The sequence below is a fragment of the Nothobranchius furzeri genome, chromosome 13, assembly GCF_043380555.1.
Source record: "Nothobranchius furzeri strain GRZ-AD chromosome 13, NfurGRZ-RIMD1, whole genome shotgun sequence".
In the NCBI taxonomy this organism is placed as follows: Eukaryota; Metazoa; Chordata; class Actinopteri; order Cyprinodontiformes; family Nothobranchiidae; genus Nothobranchius; species Nothobranchius furzeri.
In genome coordinates this window covers 25,362,182-25,384,838 of record NC_091753.1, presented here as the reverse complement: position 1 = coordinate 25,384,838, position 22,657 = coordinate 25,362,182, and the positions used below count along the sequence as shown (strand labels likewise).

Genomic DNA, 22,657 nt, shown 5'->3' with positions numbered 1-22,657 from the left:
CTGGACAAGAAATAGCCATTGTGGACCCAGTTTGTGATCGTCATCATATTCAATAAATGGGACAATAAACCCAAACCCGCTTTCTGCCTGGACAATATTGTTGAAGCGAGTCATTGCCTCCACCCGCACCCGAGGGTGACTAAAAGTGGGACTTGATAGTCACTACAACTTAGATTAGCCATTTTTATATTTTACTTGTTTTTACGTTACTGTATTTTTGCATAACTCTGTTGCTGTGAAGCTCGCACACAAGAATTTCACTCGCATGTACTGTACCAGTGTACCTGCACATGTGACGTGACAATAAAAGTGATTTGATTTGATTTTGAAATGCTGGAAATGGTTGGTCTTTGTAAGGTTTTACCCAGGAATTTGGATTCATACGAAGAACTAACTGAGCTCCTTGTTTAGAGTGACAGTTCAGTGATGGTTCTGAGCTAATATAAAAGCTAGTGAATACACTATTGTGGACCGGATATGTGACTAAATGGTGGCATGATACCTCAGAACAGCTAAAGTCACAGCCAGTCACTTCCAACTGAAACGCTTGACAATGGACTTGACTTCTGTGTACCAGGCAGGCTGGCTTCTTACAAGGATGCTGCCTGGATTTGAACACAGCAGGGGGGGGGGGGGGGGGGGGGTTATTATATTATATTATAACTTTAACTCTTGCTGTTCTCCATATAGTTATCAGTTAATGGTCAGTGACTATCACCGTGACTGAAGTCATGGAGCCAAGATGAGGTCAAACTCATTATTTACCTTGTGACAATAACGCAAGGGAGTGTTAGAGGCTCCAGTCACAGCTTAAGATTTGTATGCAGCTCCAGTTGTAACCAACAGATATAATGCATTTCTAATTCACATCTTATCACTTTGTGCACACAAAATACTTCTACTGCACAAGAAATAAGCAAGTTCCTCTCTCTGGTGAATTTTCTATCAAAGTAGTACATTTTTGCACATTTTTCTTTAACATTTTTCTCAAAAGAATCAGTAAATGAAACTAGTTCTCACGTGATACACCAGAGAAGATCTAACCAGATTTATTGCAATAATGCTGAAATGGTGAATGACGAGGATGAATGTTGCTGCTTCTGGTCTGATGCTTCTACAGAAGGGTTTGAGCCTTCCTGAGAAGACTGAGCCTTCTGGAGCAGCTGACTGGTCTATAAATGTAGCGGGAGAATCACAAATCAGACAAAAACAAAATTTGAAAAAATAAATTCATTAAAGCCAAAAGTCAGAGAGAAAGAAAAAGAGTTCTTAATTGTCATCATGCATACGCATGACAACATTTTGTTGGTAGCTCTCAACTTCATCCATCCATCTTCTGAACCCGCTTAGTCCACGCAGGGTCGCGGGGGGGCTGGTGCTTATCTCCAGCGGTCAACGGGCAATCAGGCGGGGTACACCCTGGACAGAGAGCCAGTCCAGCGCAGGGCAACACAGAGACACACAGGACAAACAATCATACACACACACACACACCTAAGGACAATTTAGGCAGACCAATCAACCTAACAGTCATGTTTTTGGACTGTGGGAGGAAGCCGGAGAACCCGGAGAGAACCCACACATGCACAGGGAGAACATGCAGACTCCATGCAGAGAGAGCCCAGGCTAGGAAGCGAACCCAGGATCTTCTTGCTGCAAGGCAACAGCTCTAACCACTGCACCACGCGCAGCCCGTAGCTCTCAACTTACGGCACAAATTTCTATAGAGGATAAAACATCTGTTAAAAATTACACACAATTAAAAATAATGGGAATAAAAAGATTATAAATCAGAGTGAGACACACACAAGAGAGATGCTGCATAATTGTCGAAATTCTAATTATTTTTAGAGCAGCAAATATTACGTAAAGGCTTTTCTTTGAACTTTGTTCATTGTTTTTCATTCTTAAATCACAATTTTTTTAATATCAGTTTCTCTTTCTTTGTCTTATTCTTCTGCCTTGGATAGCACGTCAGATCTCTCCCAAACCCCCGAGGCTTCTCTGCAACTCCAGTTTCAGTGCAACTGATTATGACACCATCGTCTTCACCATCGCTCTTTCCCTGTCTGCAGCTTCAACACACGCTCAAACCTCCTTCCCACTGTTCCACCGAGCTTGATTTTTCTGAACATATTTCTATCAACCGTTGCAACAGGGAAAAGAAAATAATTTGTGAATTTCGATTCCTAAAGAAGTGTGTGAGCAGCGACAGCATCAGAGTCGATAACATCTCTCACATCTCTTCCAGCATCCACTCTGCCTCTGCTTTCTCTCCCTCCCTCCCTCCCTCCCTCTGTTTCCCTCACACTCACGCACAGACCCCCCCTCTCTCGCAGAAGTAGATAGAGAGCAGCGAGGAGCAGAAGGAGCTGGGTGGCAGGAGGGAAGCAGCAGGGCTGTTGTTGATTGAACAAAGGCAGGGAAGGAGCGCACAGTCCTGGGGTGAAGAGCTGCTGTGAAATGCCTTGAAGGGAGCCTGCCAGTTACTCCTGCAGAGACCTGAAGGTAAGCCTCCGCTGATGGAGGAAAAAAGCTACAAAAACAGACACAAAAGGGAAAGAGAACAGGGGAGAGGGGAGGTTATTAAAGCGGCTGATGCATGATATGACTGTGGTATCACATCCAAGCTGCCTTTCCTGGCATCTGACTGCAGTTGGCATTGCATGCAGCTCTTCATTGCAGAGTCAGAAACCCATCTGGAGTGGCTTTGTTGGGTGACAAGTCTGCATAACCTGATGGAAAATCAAAAAACTACAAGAATCTAACGAGAAAGCAATGCACAGAAAGAGAAGGCATGCAATTACGCAAGGTGGATCAGGAGCAAGACAGCAGGAAAACAGGAAAGTGTTGGTGAGAAAAGTAGCTCCTCCACAATTTTTTTTATCACCACAGCTTAGCCCTTTATCTTTTTGTCACTGCAGAGACACATATATTAGCACCATGCATCCACTTTCTCTTGTGGGGATGGCAGGATGATCAGAAAGGCAATGAATCTCTGACGCAAGCAGAGAGGAGTCTGTCAACAGTCCTGCTGTTTGTGCCGTGTGATACTCTCAGTCCGATGCAGGAGTTTAAAGAGCGCAGCAGCAGGGATGAAACCACAGTGATTGTGTGTGTGTGTGTGTGTGTGTGTGTGTGTGTGTGTGTGTGTGTGTGTGTGTGTGTGTGTGTGTGTGTGTGTGTGTGTGTGTGTGTGTGTGTGTGTGTGTCTGTGTGTGTGGAATGGGAGGAAGTGGCTTGCACTATACTAAACCACCACACAGTGCGCAGTGTTCTTGCTCTAACACGTTCAATACAAAAGCAGGAGATAATACGGCTAATGCAGCACTAGCTAGCAGCAAGGTTTTCACGAATGTTGCATGAAAAAAAATAAGAGATGGAAAGCGAATCGTGTTGGTTCCTACATAATTAACCTTTCTGGAGAAAAGATTTGAGCCGTTTGATGTATCACCTCTTTTGCCACTCTGTTGTAGCTCGGATTTGTTGCGCCACACAAGATTAGCTGTCAGCAGAGAACTTGGAGGACAGCTACAGGGACTCAAAACAGCTTTTACAATTTCTGACTGCTTCATTTTCTTTTACAAGGCAATGCAAACTCCTCCAGTAGTTTGGAAACCTTATTGCAGTCAATCATCTCTCCCCTTCAGTAAGGCCAGTAAGTGCTGAACTTCATATTGGTGGAAAGATGGATTAGTCGGCTTTAAAACCAGAAGAAATGTGCGTTCATAGAAGGAGCAGCTAATTGTGTTTGCGGCTTTTAAAATGTAAGACTCTAAATCCCTTACAATGTCCTCCTCTCGTGTAGCAGTCACAGATATATGTCCTATATAGGTACATGCCTCCTGTGATATTTGTTGAGTTGGTGTGTGCTCCAAGCATCAGTATGTAACGCTTGTCTCTTCAGGATGAGGCACATTCAATGGGGCAACGGGAAGCTGGTGTTCACAGAGCTGCAGCATCATTTGGGGTCAGCACTGATGCCATCTCCAAACTGAGCACATTCTAGTCATGTCAAGAGCAGATTGTAAAGTGAGACACCTCTAGAAGATTGCTTGTCTTGTGTCATTACAGACCAAGTTCACTAGATTTTTAATACATTTGCAGTGGTTTTTAGTGTAAATGAATGCTCTGTGAGTCTATCTTTGAGGAAAATGAGCTCTCACGCTCCTGTTTCAGGAACTAGAGTTTAGCCAGAGGAGTGGGGAGCAGAACACAGCAGGATTTGGGGTCCTACTTCCTGATATTTATACATCTCCCCTCTGATTGGCTAACAGCAATGCAACTTTATCATTGACTCCATTTGGTTTGCAACACAGACGTCACAGATCAAGATGGGTGAGTCCACGAATGTTAGGTGACAGTGTGACACTGTCAGGATTATCAAATTCTAGTGTAACCCCGTCTGAACCGAATGCAGGAGATAGGTGTAGGAGACTATTTTGATGTTCAACCTGCATGAAAAACTCAGAGTGACCTATTATAAACACAAAAAATATTTAAAAATTGTTTTTCAGCCAACCGAATATTTAAAAGTTCACAAATGTCAATGTAGACTGAAGATCTGGAACCAGCTTTGATCCTACTTTTCCAGGATCTGGGATCTAACCCCATTCTCCCAGTGCTCACCGCACTAAAATGGTTAAAGAGTATGGTGAGAATCTGGGACCAGATAAGTTGGAATGGCCTGTAATTTCAGGTCTCAACCAAATCTAAACAAAAGTACAAAAGAATAAAACTGGAACACTTTGAAGTCATCTCTGTCATGTCATTTATGTCACCAAGACCAGGTGGCCGACACTACCATGCTGGTTGACTTGCCACAAAAACACTTACTTCCTTCTCCTCAGACAGCTTTTATCTCTGTAATCTGCCTCAGCGCTATTCAAAACTGGCCAATCTGAAAACATGTGATATTTACAGACATGGACAAAATAGTTGGTACCCTTCAGTCAATGAAAGAAAAAAAAAACAAGATACTCCCTTCTTTGTCTGTTTATTTTTCTTGTTTTTGTCTGATTTGTTTTATTTAATTATTTTTTGTTTCTGTTTGTTTTGTCTGATGATAAAATGGAAAAAAAAAATAAACAGAAAGTAGAAAAAAAAAGAAAGAAAACCCCCACAATGGTCACAGAAGTAACTTGAATCTGACAAAAGTAACAATAAATAACAATTATATGAAATTTAATCAGTGAAAGCCAGGCATTACTTTTCAGCCATGCTTCAAAAAATGATTAAATAAATAAACTCATGGAACTGGCCTGGACAAAAATAATGGTACTCTTTGAAAAGATGTGACTAAAGGGACATGTTAATTCAAGGTGTGTCCACTAATTAGCATCACAGGTGTCTACAATCTTGTAATCAGTCAGTGGGCCTCTATATAGAGCTCCAGGTAGTCACTGTGTTGTCTGGTGACATGGTGCGTACCACACTCAACATGGACGAGAGGAAACAAAGGAAAGAGTTGTCTCAGGAGATTAGAAAGACAATGATAGACAATCATGTTAAAGGTAAAGGCTATGAGACCATCTCCATGCAGCTAGATGTGCCTGTCACTACAACTGGACGTATCATTCATAAATTTCAGATCCATGAGACAACCTACCTGGACGTGGCCGCAGGAGGAACATTGGTGACAAATCAAAGAGACGGATAATCTGAATGGTAACAAGAGAGCCCAGAAAAACTTCTAAAAAGATCCAAGGTCAACTTCAAGCTCAGGAACATCTGTGTCAGATTGCACCAGCCATCATGGTTTGAGCCAAAGTGGACTACATGGGAGACGACCAAGGAGGACACCGTCGTTGAAAACAAATCGTAAAAAAGCCAGACTGGAATATGCCAGACTACAAGTTCACCAGCCCCAAAGCTTCTGGAATATGTGTGCTTTGTCTCTTCTGGGAGACAAAAGTGGAACTTTTTGCTAAGGTAGATCAGTTCTATGTTCACAGATGGAATAATGAAGCATATCCAGAAAAGAATACTGTCCCTACTGTGAAACATGGAGGAGGCCCTGTTATGTTCTGGGCTGCTTTACTGGGTCTGGCACAGGGTGTCTTGAATCTGTGCAGGGTACAAAGAAATTTCAAGACTATCAAGGGATTCTAGAGAGAAATGTGCTGGCCAGTGTCAGAAAGCTTGGTCTCAGTTGCAGGTCACGGGTCTTGCAACAGGACAATGACCCAAACGACAGCTAACACCACCCAAGAATGGCTATGAAGAACACACTGGACTATTCTAAAGCCCTGACCTCAGTCTTATTGAGCATCTTTCAAAGATGGTGAAACATGCCGTCTGGAAAAGGCGCCCTTCAAACCTGAGCCAACTGGAGCAGTTTGCTCATGAGGAGTGGGCCAAAATACCTGCTGAGCGGTGCAGAATTCTCTTAGACAGTTACAGGAATCGTTTGATGGCAGTGATCACCTTAGAAAGTTGTGCAACAAAACATTAAGTTAGGATTACCATCATTTCTGCCCAGGCCTGTTCCATGAGTTTATTTGTTTTTATAATTCTGTTGAAGCATGCAATGTCTGAATTTCACTGGCTAGACTTCATATAGTTTTTATTATTATGTTTTTGTCAGACTTTCACCCTTTTATCAAAACTATTAGTGTAGCTGCAGCACGTACTTCCGCACCTTGGACTTTTTTTTCTTCTTTTGCCCATCTGTCTTCTGAGCCCTGGTATTCCTAACACACGGGGCAAAACAGGGGCAAAGGGCAGATGCGATGCTCAGCAGGATCTGAGGGGGAGCCTCCCCAAGAGAGAAGACTCTGAGAATATTTCATCGGATCTGTTTATTTTGTCAAGACTGCAAGTCTCTGGAGAATGTAGAGAAGGTTGTGTTCTTCAAGCAGTTCTACATTTTCAAACACCGCAGCACCACATTGATGCCAAAAGCTTAATCAGGCAAGAATTTTTAATTTTTCTGTTTCATCTTTGGATTCATTGCTCACAAAAATGTGTGAAACTTCAGTCGAATAGCACAAAAATACAATACCTTTACCTTCCAAACAGAAACACTCACTTATCTATGCAGCACTCTGTTTACTCTCCTTCTTTAGGGCATTCACAAAGAGCTATGAATTTTAAAAGTCACACACTTGCACTTTGTGGGCTTTATGTGAATTTCAGTCCGATCGTGTGGTGTTTAATGAAACAAGCATAACATTTCTCTCGGGAGAATAACTCTGGCTATGCACTCATAAATCTGTAGCCCATGCAAATTGTTCTGTCTACTCTTATTTCAGAGTGTCACTTGTGACGGCTGCATGCAGGATTAACTGCACAGCCAGTCACTGTTTCAGATGCAGCCTCGCTTCAGTCACATAAAGTTGATCCAGAGTACAGAGCTGTCCCTGCAGCACAAACAAACCACCACCTTCTGCTTGATGGAGGAAACAACCGGCTTGTCTTTGTGTCACCCCCACACTTATCCCTACACACACATACACGCGCGTTTAGAGACAGGGATAGAAAACACTGGATTGTGGCTTTAATGGGTGCACCTGCATTCTGCAGCTAGAAAACGATCTAACGAGTAAAAGTGAATGTAAATACCAGACACCTCGCTCCTGCATGTCGGTGCACTTCACACTTGTGGTTAGGTTTGGAAAACTCTTGAACATCGATAGAGGCGGTCTCGTATTTTTCCAAAACGCATGAAAATACGTCGAGCACACTGTGCATCTCATGTCCAAATAATCTCTTCTAACTGCATTTGTGAGTCGTGCTCTTATCTGCCAGCAGCCTCTGTGTGGGTATCTTGCAGCATCCATTGGCCCTGACCTAGCAGGCAGAGCCAAAGCAGCCTTTAATGAGAATTATACCAACAAAAGGGTTCCCTTTTACAATATTCATGACGACTTCTATATTTAAGCACAGAAGAGATGCACTGATGTGTCTCGTGGAGCTGATAAATATTTAGTTTGATGCAATTACACGCAGGAACTGTTTGATTTTAGCTAAAGTTGCTCATTGTTTCAGTGTTCCATTCATAAGGAAACATTTGAAAAACAGATTTTTTTAAGAGGCCTCTAGAGTAAACAGATTTCGGAACATTAACCCAGTGTTTGAGAAGACAGCTACAAGCATGTGTTTGAAAAACACGTTCTCACGCCCAGCGCGTCAAAATCAAACGCGTGGTCAGCCACCCTCCGCCTCAGACCCCTGACGTGAAAAGTGCCCTTTTTCGTTACTTATGTGCGAAAAGGGTTTTTTCCCTTATTTGACTGCAGATCCCAATGCAGCGTTACACTGACGCGATGGGATGTCCGCAGCCAGGACACCAAACAAGCTCATTGTACCTCACCTTAACCTTATCCTCTTATTTAACCTTCCCCTCACCCCTATCCTAACCTTAACAATCTCGCTAGTGAACACGTTAGTGATGTGTCAGTTGCTCTAAAAGCCGGCTCTATGAAGTGAACGGCGGGAGCCGCCTCGTCATTGGTCGAGTTCGGACCGAGCCAAAGCGAGGGGGAGGTTTCAACTACCAAGGTGGAGGTTAAAAGTAGAGGGTATGTGTAACCTCCCCCTCGCCAGATGGTATGTTCTAACGTTCCCCTTGGGCGGCAAATATGAAAATTGACAGTCAGACTCTGACTGTTAGAGTCAGACTGCGTGGGAAACAAATGCTTGATCACAGTGAGAGTAACGTTTTAGGTAGCAAGAGGGTTAAGGTTAGGATGAGGGAGAGGGGAAGGTTATAAATAGTGAAACGTTAAGGTTTAGGTGCGGTTAAATGAGCTGGTTCTGTGCCGCATCAGCAGATATCTAATCACGTCGGTTTTACGCTGCATTGGGATCTGCAGTTACAAAAGGGAAAAACCCCTTTTCGCACATAAGTAACGAAAAAGGGCACTTTTGGCGTCTGGGGTCTGACGTGGAGGGTGGCTGACCAAGCGTTTGTTTCCGATGCTTAGGGTGTGAGAATGTGTTGGTCTGAAAAAGATTGGCCCATCTTCACCTCTAACCTAACGTATGTGCTGCAAAGGCTAATGGAAGTAGTATTTCCATGTAGAATCACTTCATGTTTGTACATATTTTATAGTTTCTTAAATAGTTTTTAACTGAAAGCTACAATAAAACTTCAAATCATGTAATAGGGCCTTTAAACATAAAAAAATAATAGATCAAGGGTATTCAATTCCGGGCGTCGAGGGCCGGTGTCCAGCACGTTTTGGTTTTAACTCGGCTTCAACACACCTGAGTTCTATTAGCAGGTGATTAACAGGCTTCTGCAGAGCCTGGTGAGCTGCTTTACATGTGATTAAACCACTGAGTCAAGTGTGTTGGAACAGAAAAACACCTGTTGAAGCCAAAAACCTGTTCTGGTGACCAAAACCTGACTTTTTTTTTTCAATGGTTTGTAGGTGTTTTGTCTATAAAGTGCCTTCATTCATACTGGTGACAAAGAAAAACATCTGTAGGTGACTGATTTCTCTTCAGAATGAAAATGAGTGCAACTCATTACTTTTTAATTTAGTTACACTTATATTCTTCTAATTATCCTTGAATCGCACAGGGTAGCAACCGGTGGCAAATACATCAATGACTATTAATAACCACAAACGCCTTTACTGTCGTTGCACACCAAGTAAACAATGAAATTGCATTGCATCTCTGTCTGGTGCAGGAGCGAGTGAAAAATGAAAATGTTTCCAAAATGTATTGAAAGTTATTTTTTGCATAGGTTGGGGCCTCACACTCACGTTGCAGGAATTTAAAACTTGTTAAAACATTGCAAAAACACATTTTCTCTTTAAAAAAAGGTAACAACTTATTATTGCAGCCACGAGGAACTCCTCTTAAATCATTTTCAGGTTTGATTCTGAGTCAAAGATTAAAAAGATGATATTTTTTTCTCAGTTTACAGAACAGAAATAAGGACCTCAGAGGTGTTTTTTATTATTAGGGTAGAATCTTCTGAATTAGATGAATCTTCTGTGCAAAACAGGCGCAGACTTAATTATTCGTATTTGCACATTCAAACATAAAAGTTTCATCACGTCCTCACCGTGGCAGAAGAATTTTTTAATTTCATCTCATTAATTTTCACAATATCTGGATCTTTATTCCTAGGAAGCACAACCAGTTCCACCTGCCCCTCAGTATCTCAGAAAACAAAGATAAGACTTTTAGCAAATAAGCTGTTGCAGTGGCAGCAATATTCACTTTTGTTACGGTGCATTGACACGTTTCTTCATCAGAAATGGTTTGTGCTGTACATGTTTTTAGCTGAGACCCTGTTTCATCACTCACACCTCTCTAGAAAGTGTGCCGTATAATTCACCCTCTGTGACAGCCGCAGCAGACTGAGGATGTTTAACACACTGGTGTCACAGCGGTTTCATTCTGAGTTGATATGTGCTGACTACAGAGAAGGAGGCTCCTCAAAGGGTGAGAACGTTAACACGCCGAAGCACAAAGAGAATTCTAATAGAGTTCATTTCTCCTCTGGGTTTCCCAGCATGCAGCACTGCCTGACTGCAACTTCACCCTGTCAGATTCCTCCATGGTCTCCACCCTCTGTCATCTGCCCCGTCACTTGTGTCCTTAGCAGTGAAGAGGAGCGGAGGATTAATGAGTCATATGAAGACAGGAAGGATTAGGTTAGATGCAGACTCAAGTGCATGTCCACCCACTGAAGCTCACACCATTTCAAGCCTCCTCATATCCACGTCGCCTCTTACGCTCCAGGTCAGCATGGTGGAAGAGTGTAATTTGGCTCCTGTAGGTGTTGGGTTTATAATCCCATCTCCTCCCACTTCAGTAGCAATGTGAAATCCTCGCTGTCCCTTATTTCCCCTCGTCTCTTTCACATACCAGGAGGAGGACTAAATTCCTACAAGCTGTAAGATCTTTAACAATCTTAATATATTTCCAAGGATGTATGAAAAATGCACCAGAAAGAGAGACGTGAGAAGGGTGCGGATGAAGAGGTGGAAGAGTGAAACGGAGATGTTATTAGGGAAATTGTTCCTCCAGTGTGAGTGTAAGTGCAGAGAAGGTCACTCATGAGAAGGACACAACAGGATAGACTCAGCTTACTATCGGGCATAATGGGTAAATGGTTGTGATGTCAGAATGAGTGTGTGTTGGTGAGAGTTTAATGCGTGTGTTTGTTGGGCCTCGAGCCAAAGTAGCCGAGGACATTTTTAGTCCTTTGGCCCGGCTGACCTCAAAGTGTCATAAGTGAGCAGAGATAGAGTTGATGCCATGTTTTTTATGAGCCAATCTCAGCCTTAGAAATAATCACGGCAGGTCCCGTAACCATGGCTCTAGGGGAGGAGTGAAGGATAGGACAGGGAGTCGAGGAACTGGAAAGTTGCTATGCTTCCATGACGGGCGGTCATCTGATGGTAAAGATTTCCATCAGTCAGTCTACAAATTTAGCTTCAGTTGCTGTAACCACAAAAGCTGCTGGATCAGTTTCTGTTGATCTTCAGGATTTTTTCCATCCTCCCTTTAAAGGGGCAGTCCACGTCTTTTGATGTGGAGTTCTGTGGAAAGATCGGCTTTCCGGGTGTCTCCAGTTTGGATGATGTTGTTTCTGATTAAACAGCTTCCATCTAGTCAGAAGGAAGATAGTACTATTCTATAAACATGCAAAGCAGTTTATGCTGATGATATCATATAACCTTTACATCACTAGGAGGTTTTTCCATTAGAAATAATATAAATCTATTAGTTTCTGTCTTTCCCAACTGATTTCAGCTTCAAATGTCTACAGAATTCTGAGTAAATAAATGTAATGTAGTGTTTTTCAGTGGTGCAAATGAAATCTTACAGCCATTTAGTAGTAACATGATTTAAAAATGACATCGGGTGGGACCGATCTGCTTCTCTAAACGAAAGTTGTGCAAAGCTACATCGGGTGACCTTTCTCACAGAAACACACATCAGACGCTCCGATGTATCCCTTGAACGTCCCTCCAATGAAAGTGCTGTATTTATCACAACAACAGAAAACTCCGGCCCATGACGTCAAACTCTACGGAAGAGTGCCGATAAAAGATTAAATGTGTATTGTAAACGTAGGGTTACCCGCCGAGTGTGTGGTGTTTTACTGTCACTTGTAAACCTGCCGTGCTCAGTGGAAGGGTCACTCACTGAATGACAAACAGGGAAAACACGAGCGCCGCTGACAGATGAAAGTCAACCAGGAGATACCAAAAAGCAAATTTTTTTTCCATTGACTGTGTTTGTTTCCATTTCAGATCATTGGAAGTGTCAAACACAAAAGACTGTTTCTCCACAAACGGGCTAAAAAAGCACTGATTGGCTCTTATTTAATAGGAATATTTAATTCACAGAGTAAACCATTTGAATGGATGCTGATGAATGGAGGATAATAATTCAGGTGTTTATCTCTGTAGCAGGGATGGGAATAAAAAAACTACTTAGTTTAATTACAAACCAGCTCACAAAGCATTTGAGCCCAACAAATGTAAATAATAAAATCACCAAGTAAATGCAACTTAAAGCAATACAAGCCCTGGGGGGGGGGGGGGGGGGGGGGGGGGGGGCACATTTTGTCATCCGCTGTTCCGATGAACGTTTACTGCAAGCGGTGTCAGCAAATATGGAAAATCTATGTACTGGAGTTATCCCGTAGGTAGCAAGCTTCCATGGTTTGTTTGGACCCACTGACTTTTTAAGCACAACGAGTGCACTTGTTATCAGGACATGAACACAATTCAGCCGAAGCATCCTGTCACTCTCCTGGTAACAAGATAAATGCTTGTTGCCCTCTTCCCTCTTATAGTGCGGAGATAAAACAGCCCATCTGGTATCTCTGTTTGAACACCTCTCATCCGGTGCTTGTTGAATCCACTGTGGACAGACACGACTGTTACGAATCTGATGAGGTCTAGAGTTCACAGATGGAGTAAAGTTTGTTTCACATCAGGACCCAAACATGGCCCTTAAACTGTGACCTTGCAACCTCCTGCAACATAATTCCAAAGTTCATTTTTTTAAGCTTAGCGTGCGTCCCATGACTCTGCTGTCCGTCTGTTTATTTCGTGCTCAGATGCCCGTCACGTCGCTCTGCCCTTTGCTTTGGACCATCAATGTCAACACCACATTCCTGTGTGGATCGCAGGCATGACGTGTCCCTGTCGCATCTCCATGCATGCCCTTGCATTCTTCACCCTCCTCTCTAGTCAGGGATCAAATATAAAAAGGAACCTCTGAGAGACAGGAGAGGGGTGTCTAATGATTCCAAAAATGTCTTTCTTGTTCATTAGTTTCAGAACACTGAGCATCTATTCTATGTGTTAGTTAATGTAACCGTGGATGTGTAGGTGCCAGTTGAGTTAACTGCCTCTCATGGAGCACCGAAGGGTTTTGAATCAGGGTTTCCCATTACACTCATGCTGTTCACTGTATTATCTTCATATGTTAGACGATGGTGTGTGTGTGTGTGTGTGTGTGTGTGTGTGTGTGTGTGTGTGTGTGTGTGTGTGTGTGTGTGTGTGTGTGTGTGTGTGTGTGTCTGGGGGGATTAACAAGGTATCTTGTGCACATACTTTATCACTTTATTGTCGTTATTGGATACGCATCTACAACTTACGTTCCAGATGGTCTCCAAAAACGATCAACGAAAAAATTGTTCTAACTCAGTCTGGTGGTTTTGAGCTGAGTCATTCCCAACAAATGCTTCAGGCGCTAAAAGTCCTCACTGACAAATGTCACCTGAAGGGCCCCATTCATTCAATGGAAAAATGCACACAGCCCAGATTTTTGTAACAATGTCGACCGATCTTGTTGCCACACCTGCAGTAAAGAAAGAAAGAAAACAATCTTTTATAAAGTGCCTCTCAAGATAAAAATCACGAAGCGCTCCACAAGAACAAACATTTTTAAAAAGTAAAAGGCTTTAAAAAAATTATTAAAATACATTAAAATGAGGAAACAATTGTGGAAAGGGAAAGAGAAAGTAAAAACATAAGTAATTTGGAAACCAGTGGATCCCGGGAAAGGCGGAAATGGTAATAAAGCAGAAAAGGGAAAGGGTGATGATGAAGGTAAAGCAAAAGCCAGCCTGAACAGCTGCTTTTAAAAGGAGACCACTGAGTCCACTGATCTCAGGCTCAGGGGGAGATGGGGCCACAGCAACAAATGATCTGTCACCTTTGGTCTGCAGCCTGGTGCACAGCACAGTATCGTAAGAGGGGGGGCCCACAGACACAATGGACGCAGGAATACAGTGACTGGACTAAGAAAAGAAAAAAGAAAAACAACATAGAATTGGGGAAATACTTGTGTTATCAGCAATTTAATCATTAATCAAGTATGGATGAAAAGCTGTGCCAAGGTCAAGAAATCATCGATCTATCCATTTTCTGAATCCGCTTGTCCACGTAGGGCGGCAATCCTACAGGCAATCAGGCGGGGTACACCCTGGACAGAGAGCCAGTCCATCGCAAGGCAATACAGAGACACACAGGACAAACAATCATGCACACACTCACATCTAAGGACAATTTAGACAGACAAATCAACCTAACAGTAATGTTTTTGGACGGTGGGAGGAACCCGGAGAGAACCCACGCATGCACAGGGAGAACATGCAAACTCCATGAAGAAAGATCCCAGGCTGGGAGGCAAACCCAGGACCTTATTGCTGCAAGGCAACAGCTCTAACCACTGCACCGCTGCGCAGCTGGGTCAGGAAAACTGTCTGACGTGTTTACTTCTTCCCTTTCGAAGAGTTGACAAACCAGCTACACATTAGGTTGAGGTAAAACTTTAGAGCTTGCTGCTGTGTGCACCCTACAGTCAGTCAGTCACACACACACACACACACACACACACACACACACACACACACTGATGGTGATAAATAACACTGTGGCAGTAGCTGCCTTGTGGCACACTGACAGAAGAAAAATTGCGAGGAAATCTGCGCCACTGGACCCTCTGACCATCCCCCGCAGGAAAGTCAGGTGAAGTGTCTTGCTCAAGAGGACATAACTACAGTCAGAGGGGATTCAAACTGGCAACCCACCACTTACACGACAAATGCCCAATTCCTCAGCCACTGTCACCTAGCAATATGCTTGTAAGGACTTTAACATCAAAGAAACGTCTGATGATCTAACATAGTAAAAATGACCCCTCTACTTCAGCTCACATGAAAAACATTTAAAAATATCTCTTTTGTCTAAAATCCTCTCACTATAGAGAAAACTGTCAGCACATCACCTCTCTAGAGAACCTAAAAACAACCACAAAAGATGAGATTCACACTCCGTGTTTTATATTAGATTAAAAGTCTTGTGCAACACTGGATGTTTATTATCAGATACTATTTCTCTCCATCCTGCAACTGCTGCCTCTTTTTGGAGGAAGGAACAACATGTAGTGTTGTAGACCGAGGCATGTGAAACAAGGTTGTGTGTGCACGTGGGCACATGCAGTTGAAGTGGCGAGCCAGACTTAGCGAAGGCTGCTCTTTGGGAAAACATCATCATTAAAACACAGCAGCTGATGCTGCTATCCGGTGCTGGTAAATTAGCCAACAGTTAGACGCCGGGTCATCTCCCAAATGATGCAACACTTGGGTCTTGTGTTGCAATGTGATGCCATGAGCATAACGAGCAAAAGTTTTGACATGGTAGGTTACTGCAGCATGAATACGTTACCACAAACATGGTGGAGTGAGTGGAATTTGTGGAAGTGTTAACGTTCTTGTACTCTGTTCAAGCTGTCACCTTCCTCGGGTTGAGCAACACAATCTGTCTCTTAAAGCGCTAAAATAACAGCTGTTGCGGAGAACAACTGTAACACACCATCAGTGATCACTCTGACATGTTCTGAGTAAACATTGTGAAATGTGGCTATGTGTAAAGCTCGTTAACGACACCGACAGCGTAACACGCTCCACTGATTGTTCTGTCAGGCCATGAAGGTGCAACATGAAGAATGCTTCACAGACATCAACCATCATGAACATCCAGACTCTTCAGGTGCTGAGTCAGTTCAAAGGTGACAATTAGAGATTTTAGCTGCTTTAATGTGTAGTTTAACATTAATCTCTGGAAATATCCATCAAAATGATGTAAATTACTTAAAAGATGCCCATTGTTGAAAAATATTGACAGTTTTATGACATACAACCATAAAAATTTGATCTAAAATAACTGGGAGCGGGTCCAAGTCTCTGGGCAACACCATATTAGATGCCATGTTTCCTTCTACGGAAGCCTGTGAGGACATATCACATTTACTGATTTGCAACAAATAGTTACAAAATTTTCACCAATAATAAACATCGATGTTTTATACATTTACCTCTTTGGTCATTGCCAGTGATGAAAGGGAATCTGATGTGTTTGTCATTTTGCTTTAGGTTGCAATGCCAGGGATCTTTGACCCTAATTTTGAACACAAAAGTAATGCTTGTTGGCAATGATTTAGGTATGTACTGCCTCCTATCGCCAGGGAAAATACACACTGTAGTAGTAGTGTAGTGGCTGAAAACGCTTTGATATAGACCCAAGATCTGGAGGAATGGCATAAACAGTTTTCATCACATTAGCCACGTTTTCACTAAATGAGCTCTGGGAAGTTTCTCCGCGGGGGGAAATTGACCAGGAATTACCATGGTTCAGTCCCATCAGCCGCTGTGTCTCCGTACAAAATTCAGCCCTTTCAGGACTCTCTTAAGATGTCTGCAACTGCTTTGGCAGTGTCATGGGTGATTCTGCAGGTTGAGTGCTTTGCAGTCTTGTTTCTGGTTTTATTGTATTTCTGGTACTTCCTGTTTTATTTTGTGCATTCACTTCCTGTCTCATTACAGGCAGCTTCATGACATGAGGCTCCTCACTAATCTGCCTCATGTCTTGCACCTGGGTCATGGCTTCTCCATTTAAGCGTCTTTGCAACAGTTTCCTTTGCCAGTTTGTCTTCTCCTGTTGTGTGATGTGAACCTGCTCTCAGAAACACTTGGTGAAAGTGTATTCAGTTAGATTTGGACTTTTCAGTTGTGTTGTACTCCAGGAATCCCTTCTGCTGATTAAAACTGTGTGAGCTCTGCATTTGAGTCCTCTTTGTGCTTTGATAGGCAGTGAGTGATGTCACTGATGTGCTCCAAAAAGCATCCACGAACGTTAATAACCTTAAAAGTATGGATGCTCAATAATGTTTTTTACCGATATCTGATACACCGATATTGTCTGACTTTCTGATAATGATATAAACTGATACCGACATCTGCCATGTCCCCTTATAAAAAAGAATAATAGCTTTACATCACATAGCTCTTATCATGCTTACATTTTATGCATTATCTATGCAAAATGACAACTACTACATTTTAAATTAGTAATAAGAAAAGTGTTTAATTTTTCTCTGACAGCAGTTGAATCTCATTCTCCCTAAGTGTGACGCTAAGGTGCATATTAGTAAGTAATGCAGCTTTGGTGATGAAACATTTATAAAGATCTTCAAATAAGAAAATCAAGCCTTGAGTGTAGATTCTTGTTTTGGCTTTAGTCGTATGTTAGCTGTCTAGCTACACATAGCTACGTGCTGTGAGGACAGCGTACGTTTCCTAGACCATGGAAATCCTAATCCTGATTGTCAGGGTCAAAGGTTGTTGTGGGAGTCACAGACCTGTTGTAACGCAGCTGCATGTGGTAGGTTAGATGTTAGGTTTAGACCAGGCGTGGGAAACCCCGGTCCTCGAGGGCCGGTATCCTGCATGTCTTTGCTCCAACACTTGTGATTCAGTGGTTGATTTACCTGTTCAGCAGCTCATCAAGCTCTGCAAAAGCCTGTCAATCATCTGCTGATTGAAATCAGGTGTGTTGAAGCAGGGTTGAAACTAAAATATGCTGGATAGCGGTCCTCGATGGACCAGGGGTCCCCATTCCTGGTTTAGACAGTGATAGTTTTAAGGTTAAGGCGGAACAGAGTCGGCCAGTACGATGTCCTAATGAGGATGGTCAAAGTTTATATATCACCTAAAAACTATTTAAGTACATTTGTATTTTATGTCAACACTTCATAGAAAAGACAAGAGGCAGGTTGGTGAACATTTCGCTTTCTCATCTTTTTCATTTCCTTTACTGTTTTTGTGTCGACCATTATGCCGTAAAGCTGTGAATCAGTCCCACCTCATGAACTGAGTCTTAGTCTTCCAGCTGCATTGTTCTGTTTGCTTGCGGTCTATTTTTGGCTCATATCATTGGTTCATCCTGGTATACTTTAAGATCTGGTTTGAACAGCAAAGTTCTAATTATATAAACCGGTAAATATTGACATGCTAACAAATCACTGAAGTTTACATAGAACTGAACTATGTTTGGAAACCACATGATTCAAAAGGATTACTTACAAAGAAGAAGTTGTGTAGTGGGGATAAATTTAAAAGTTTCAAGGCCAAATGGAAAAAGCGTATACATAGTTTCCATGTGTGCAAGTGCAAAGTATTTGAGTTGTTGCCGGTAAGCAAACTTACTCCTATATTTATTTTTCTTTCTACTAGTTTCTGCTATTTTGGGTTAGCTGTGCTTCTTAGGTCCAGAGTTTATTGTCCAGTCCATCAGGTGGTGATTATATCTTGTTGTCTGTTTGAAAGAAAATTGAAATCATTTGTTCTCACCAGGGCTGAACACATTCTATGACCTTGTAGTGCTGGAGTGATGAGTTGTACAAACCTGAGCAACAATATTCCTCCCCTGAACTAGTAAACGTGTTCCTTTTCTTATTCTGCAGTGTTCTTGTTTTCTTTGAAAGCAACGCTGGTGCAATACGATTTGTTATTCTGGTCGGCATAATTCCTGTACTGTCTTGAAACCAATAGAAACATTGCAGGTCTTTGATAAAACAACAATGTGCTTTTTTTGCACTTTACAGGTGTGCTTCAGCAGAGGATGGCAGGAGATTCCCACGTCCTCATGGACCACAGCATGGAGACGGGAGTAACGCCTGCACAGGTGAACTGCAAAATCACTGCACTCATCAAACTGAATTTGCGTTACTGGAAGAGGTGAGACGAGGGAGGCATGTGGTTTTCACTTCAAACGAGGGGCTCTTTGCCACATACAAACTGATACAGCAGGTGCTCCACCGCTGAAGGACACAGACTCAATATGAAGGACAAGCTGGAGCACTCTAATCAGTTTAATCAGGGGTGTGTGTAAACTAACGTTTTGTCGCGCAGTGTCTTCATCAGTTTACAAATGACCTGGGAGAGCCATGTTTTAATACACAGGTGCGCAAAGACTGTTGACAGTTGACAAGGCGGAGCCTAGACTATTATTATAATTATTGCTCACTCTTAGAAAGTCCAACAAAGTATAAATAGAATAAAACACCTCAGCTTTCAACAATCAGTATTTACCCGGGGAAAACTACATGGCATGATAAAAACATGTATAAGTACGTAGCTCTCCCTGTTCACTTATACACTCTGATGAAGGCACTTTGAGTCAAAACGTTAGTTTACGTATACACCACTGATTAAACGATTTCACCGATTAGCAGAGGTGTGGACTTGAGTCACATGACTTGGACTCGATTCAAGCTCGAGTCAAAATTTAATGACTTCTGACTTGACTTGATAAAATCTATAAAGACTTACGACTTGACTTGGACTTGAACGACAATGACTTGTGACTTGAATCGACTTTCATCTGTTGACTTAACAATGACTTGAGCATATTTGATCTTTTAGCACAAAAGTGGCACAACATGGACAAAAGTCATAAATCGTTCTTTGTCCTGGGTTAGATCTTGTACTGCTACATGCAGCAGCCTTTTTTTTTATAATCTTGTTACTCACCAGGCTGTCTAGGGGGCCTGGGGTAACAAGGAGGACACGTGCTCTGGTGTTTAAAAGTTAACTTAGACAAATGTATTCAGACCAAGGAAAATAAACTAATTTGCTGCCAGCATTTCTCACCGTTTTTACTGTTGGTATTAAGAGTCACAGAACGTTGTGCGCTAGGATGATGTCAACACCAAAACAACCAAAACAAAGCAGAGACTCACCTCTTACATCAGGAAGAATCCACGTGTTTGGAGCGTTATTCCTTCTTTCATAATCCGTTGTTGAATTGTGATCGGCAGAAGCTTTTCCGGTTCGCGCCTCAATTCTTTTTTACAGCAGCGGCCCAAAACGATCTCCTAACACATGGATTTTCTGCTTCCTGATCATGTGACATGTGACGTATGTGAATGAAGTTCGGCTTTAGAGCTGGGATGTTTGTTCTCACGGTGCGGGAGCTCGTTCCGATGCCCACACAGTAAAAAAAATGCAAATGATGACTTTAGTCGTCATTGGCAGTGAACGGTTGGATTTAAAATGACGACTTTATTCATCAATGGCAGTTAATTAGTTATTAAACACAATCGGCAGCAACTAAAATAAAAAAACAAAATAACTCTACTTAGCCAACATAACTATGAATCAGGAAACCCCCTGCACACACAAGACACAAATTAGCTAAAAGAGATTTAAACAAAAGCACGCTGAGGAGCCAGCACGACAGAGACCACATGTCCAGCTGTTTGCTCCTTGATGATGACGGCTGGGTGGCTTTTATGCACTGAGTCCTCATTCAGCTGCTGATTGTCATAGCCACCAGCTGGGACTTCAGTGTGGAGCCGGACAGGTGTGGGAGAAGCCAGGTGCTGCAAAACAGCTCCTCTCACACAAGAGGGATACAAACAGAGGAGTAAGAAATGAAATAAAAACATAAATGGCACCAGCCACAACAAATCTTGTTTGAGCAAATAAATTAAGCTTTAAGAGGCTTTATTTCTGGGATTTATTTATTAACGTTATTAAATTGAAGTTGGACAGATGACTTTATTATGACTTGAAAATTCAAAGTTAAGGACTTGGACTTGACTTGGACATTCCACATCACTGATTTTGGACTCGACTTGGACTTGATTGTTTTTGACTTGGACTTGACTCGAGACTTGACTGGAAAGACTTGTGACTTACTTGTGACTTGCAAAGCCGAGACTTGGTCATACCTGTGCTGATTAGAGTGCTCCAGTTTGTCCTTGGTTTTGAAAATAAGGTTATTAAGATGTACTCAGAATTTAGAATTTCCAGTAACCTACTTTATAGACGTTCTATGGAATTTATAAATTCTAATTCAGGAAAATCCACCGGGACGTCTCACAAAGCTCTTATCTTGGCTTGCAAAGTCAAAGGTGCTGACCTCAAAAGCAGGCATGGCTGCCTCACACATGATAAACAGTGATTGCTTATGTTGTAATTGTCAGTAATTCCCTTATACACTCACAGTGCTGGAGAGAGGGCTCAATCCAGAGGGATTATTGCAGATCACAACAATTTGTAAACCCTACTAGTCTGCCCTGACTTGCAACTGGGACATGGTAGAGTCAGGTTTGATGCATCAACATGGAAACTGATTAATGTCTCCACCTTCAGTCATTGCTTAGAAGTAAAGCTTTAATATCTCATTCACAGTTGCTGCTAGGTTGTATTTTTTAGAGCCAGAGTCCGTGCTCTCTGGATGTGGGCTTTAGAGTCCTGTCCAGTCACTCTCTGGGCATGTGCACACCTGCCATCCAGGTCCTCTAGTCTGAATCAGTTCACATTTTTGTTAATTATAGCTTTTTTCTGTGGTTTCTGTGAAAAACAAAACAAACACAAACAAAGCATCACAGCAAACAGCATGAGAATGTTCAGTCCACTTCCATTGACTCCAAAGGCAAAAGAAATGCAGCAATAGATGTAAAGAAGTACCCTGTGTAGCCAAAAGTGTTTGGCTGCCCCACCAAATCAATTAAATCAAGGTTTTCCGATGAAGACACAAATACATGAGTTTGGTGAGGAGGAGAATTTCATTGGCCTTTACAAAGTTCTGGCTTTAACTCAACAGAGCATGTTTAGGATAAATGAGAGCAGAAACTGTTAGTGAGGCTGAGCCTCACTTCTTGAATGCAACTCTGAATGAGTGCTCAAAACATTCCTCGATACGTTTTTATACCTTGTGGAAAGCATTTTCATAAGAACTGAAGCCGTTACACCATGCTGGATTAAAATCAGATGTTCATTCATGTAAAGGAAAATGCCCAGATACTTTTGGCAACATACAGTGGGTCCGGAAAGTATTCAGACCCCCGTCAATTTTTCACTCTTTATTTTTCAGCCTTTTGATAAATTCAATGAAATAGATTTTTTTTTCCTCATTACTGAGCAGCCCATATTGACAGAAAAACACAGAACATAGGACATTTCTGCAGATTTATTAGAAAAGACAAACTGAAATATCACATGGCCCTAATTATTCAGACCCTTACCTGAAGTAAGTTCAATGCTCAACAATCCATCGCTTAGACGATTTAGCCAAGTCTCTGTCAGTATTTAAACAAGAACATAACTGAGTTTTCTTGGCACTGGAGACGGTAAAGAAAAGACATCTAACATAACAGATGGTGGGCTTATCCTTATTATCTGTACTGATTCCCACACTGACTGGAACTTCAGGCACTTACTCAACCCTGACCAGAAAGGCCCAGTGAGGAAACAAAAGAACCTTCCATTTACGACTGCCTTGCAGAGTGTCATGGCAGGTGGCAGTCTTTTGACCCACGACATGCAGAATCACCACACAGGAACCGGTAAGTAAGTAAAACGACTTTATTATATACTGAA

General features: G+C 42.2%; 1 protein-coding gene across 1 annotated transcript in view; it reads left to right on the top strand.

Annotated features, from left to right (window-relative positions):
• The first annotated feature begins 2,316 nt into the window (after nt 1–2,316).
• Nucleotides 2,317–22,657, top strand: part of kcnj5 (potassium inwardly rectifying channel subfamily J member 5) — a 43,312-nt gene continuing 22,971 nt past the window's right edge. The window contains exons 1-2 of the mRNA XM_015952021.3: nt 2,317–2,508; nt 18,874–18,953. Coding sequence (XP_015807507.3) covers nt 18,891–18,953 — 63 coding nt within the window. The 5' untranslated portion in view covers nt 2,317–2,508; nt 18,874–18,890. The remainder of the gene's footprint in view (nt 2,509–18,873; nt 18,954–22,657) is intronic.